General features: G+C 36.4%; 1 protein-coding gene across 1 annotated transcript in view; it reads left to right on the top strand.

The window, feature by feature from the left end:
- Positions 1-611, top strand: part of LOC109832731 (outer envelope protein 64, mitochondrial) — a 16,291-nt gene extending 15,680 nt beyond the window's left edge. Inside the window, exons 10-11 of the mRNA XM_020400135.1 lie at positions 349-476; positions 551-611. Of these exons, the coding sequence (XP_020255724.1) occupies positions 349-476; positions 551-611 (189 nt within the window). The remainder of the gene's footprint in view (positions 1-348; positions 477-550) is intronic.

Genomic DNA, 1,096 nt, shown 5'->3' with positions numbered 1-1,096 from the left:
ATATATATATATATATATATATAGACACACACACACTAAGGAAGGAGCATGTGATCTGAACAATAAGAAAGATTGATTTTGTTTTGCTTTCTGGTTTGTCGTGATGCTGCATTGAGCAACTTTATGTAACTGCTAAGGTATAACCATGATCCATCTTGTATCTTATATACACTGGTATTGAGGTTGTCAGAGTGAAGTTACTTCTCACAATTTATTATTCACTAACAATAGACAACTGTTGCTCTAGGAGGCGCATCATATATTGCATTCTTGGTTAAATTAATTAATCATTTATAAATACAAAAGCATTTATAATGTGATCAACTTTTTTCTATTACTACGTGACAGGGAAATGCTGCATTCAAAGGAAAACAGTGGAACAAAGCTATTAACTACTACTCTGAAGCTATCAAAATAAATGATACCAATGCGACCTATTATTGCAACCGGGCAGCTGCTTATCTAGAACTTGGATGGTATGTGCATTCTACAAGTAAGTAATAATGTACCCTGGTCTCTGAGTACTTACCATTATTATTTAACTTTGCAGCTTCCAGCAAGCAGAAGCAGACTGCAGTGAGGCAATATCGCTTGATAAAAAGGTAATCTGAAAGTTTACGAATAGTCCTATTATCTTGTACCACCTTCTGCTCCATCCAATGTTAAAAATGGAGTTGTGAGTGACCTTCTGGCTTTCTATTGCTTGAGTTACACAAACTAAATCATAGTTCCTCAACATAAAAATAAAGTTCTCGTGTGTTAAATATTGGGTTAATTTCACAACCCCCTAAACTTTGGGGTGTTGCACATAACCCCTCTAAACTATGGGGTGTCTGACAACCCCCCCTGAAGTTTAGCTAATCTCATCTAGTCTCCCTACCTGTAATTTGCAAAATACTAAAATGCCTTTGAGTGAAAATTTTCCAAACTTAAACACCTCTCATTTACATGCAACATACTCCTTCCTCTAAAGTTTAAGTTTTTAGAAAATTTTAGTTATTTGCTCATTACAAGTAGGGGGGTTAGGTGAGAGTAGGTCTGTTCATTTGGGCCAGGCCAGCTCGACCCGAAAATCTGGGTCCAGACCGGACAAAAT

The sequence above is a fragment of the Asparagus officinalis genome, chromosome 3, assembly GCF_001876935.1.
Source record: "Asparagus officinalis chromosome 3, Aspof.V1, whole genome shotgun sequence".
Lineage (NCBI taxonomy): Eukaryota > Viridiplantae > Streptophyta > Magnoliopsida > Asparagales > Asparagaceae > Asparagus > Asparagus officinalis.
This window is presented reverse-complemented; position numbering and strand designations above follow the sequence as displayed.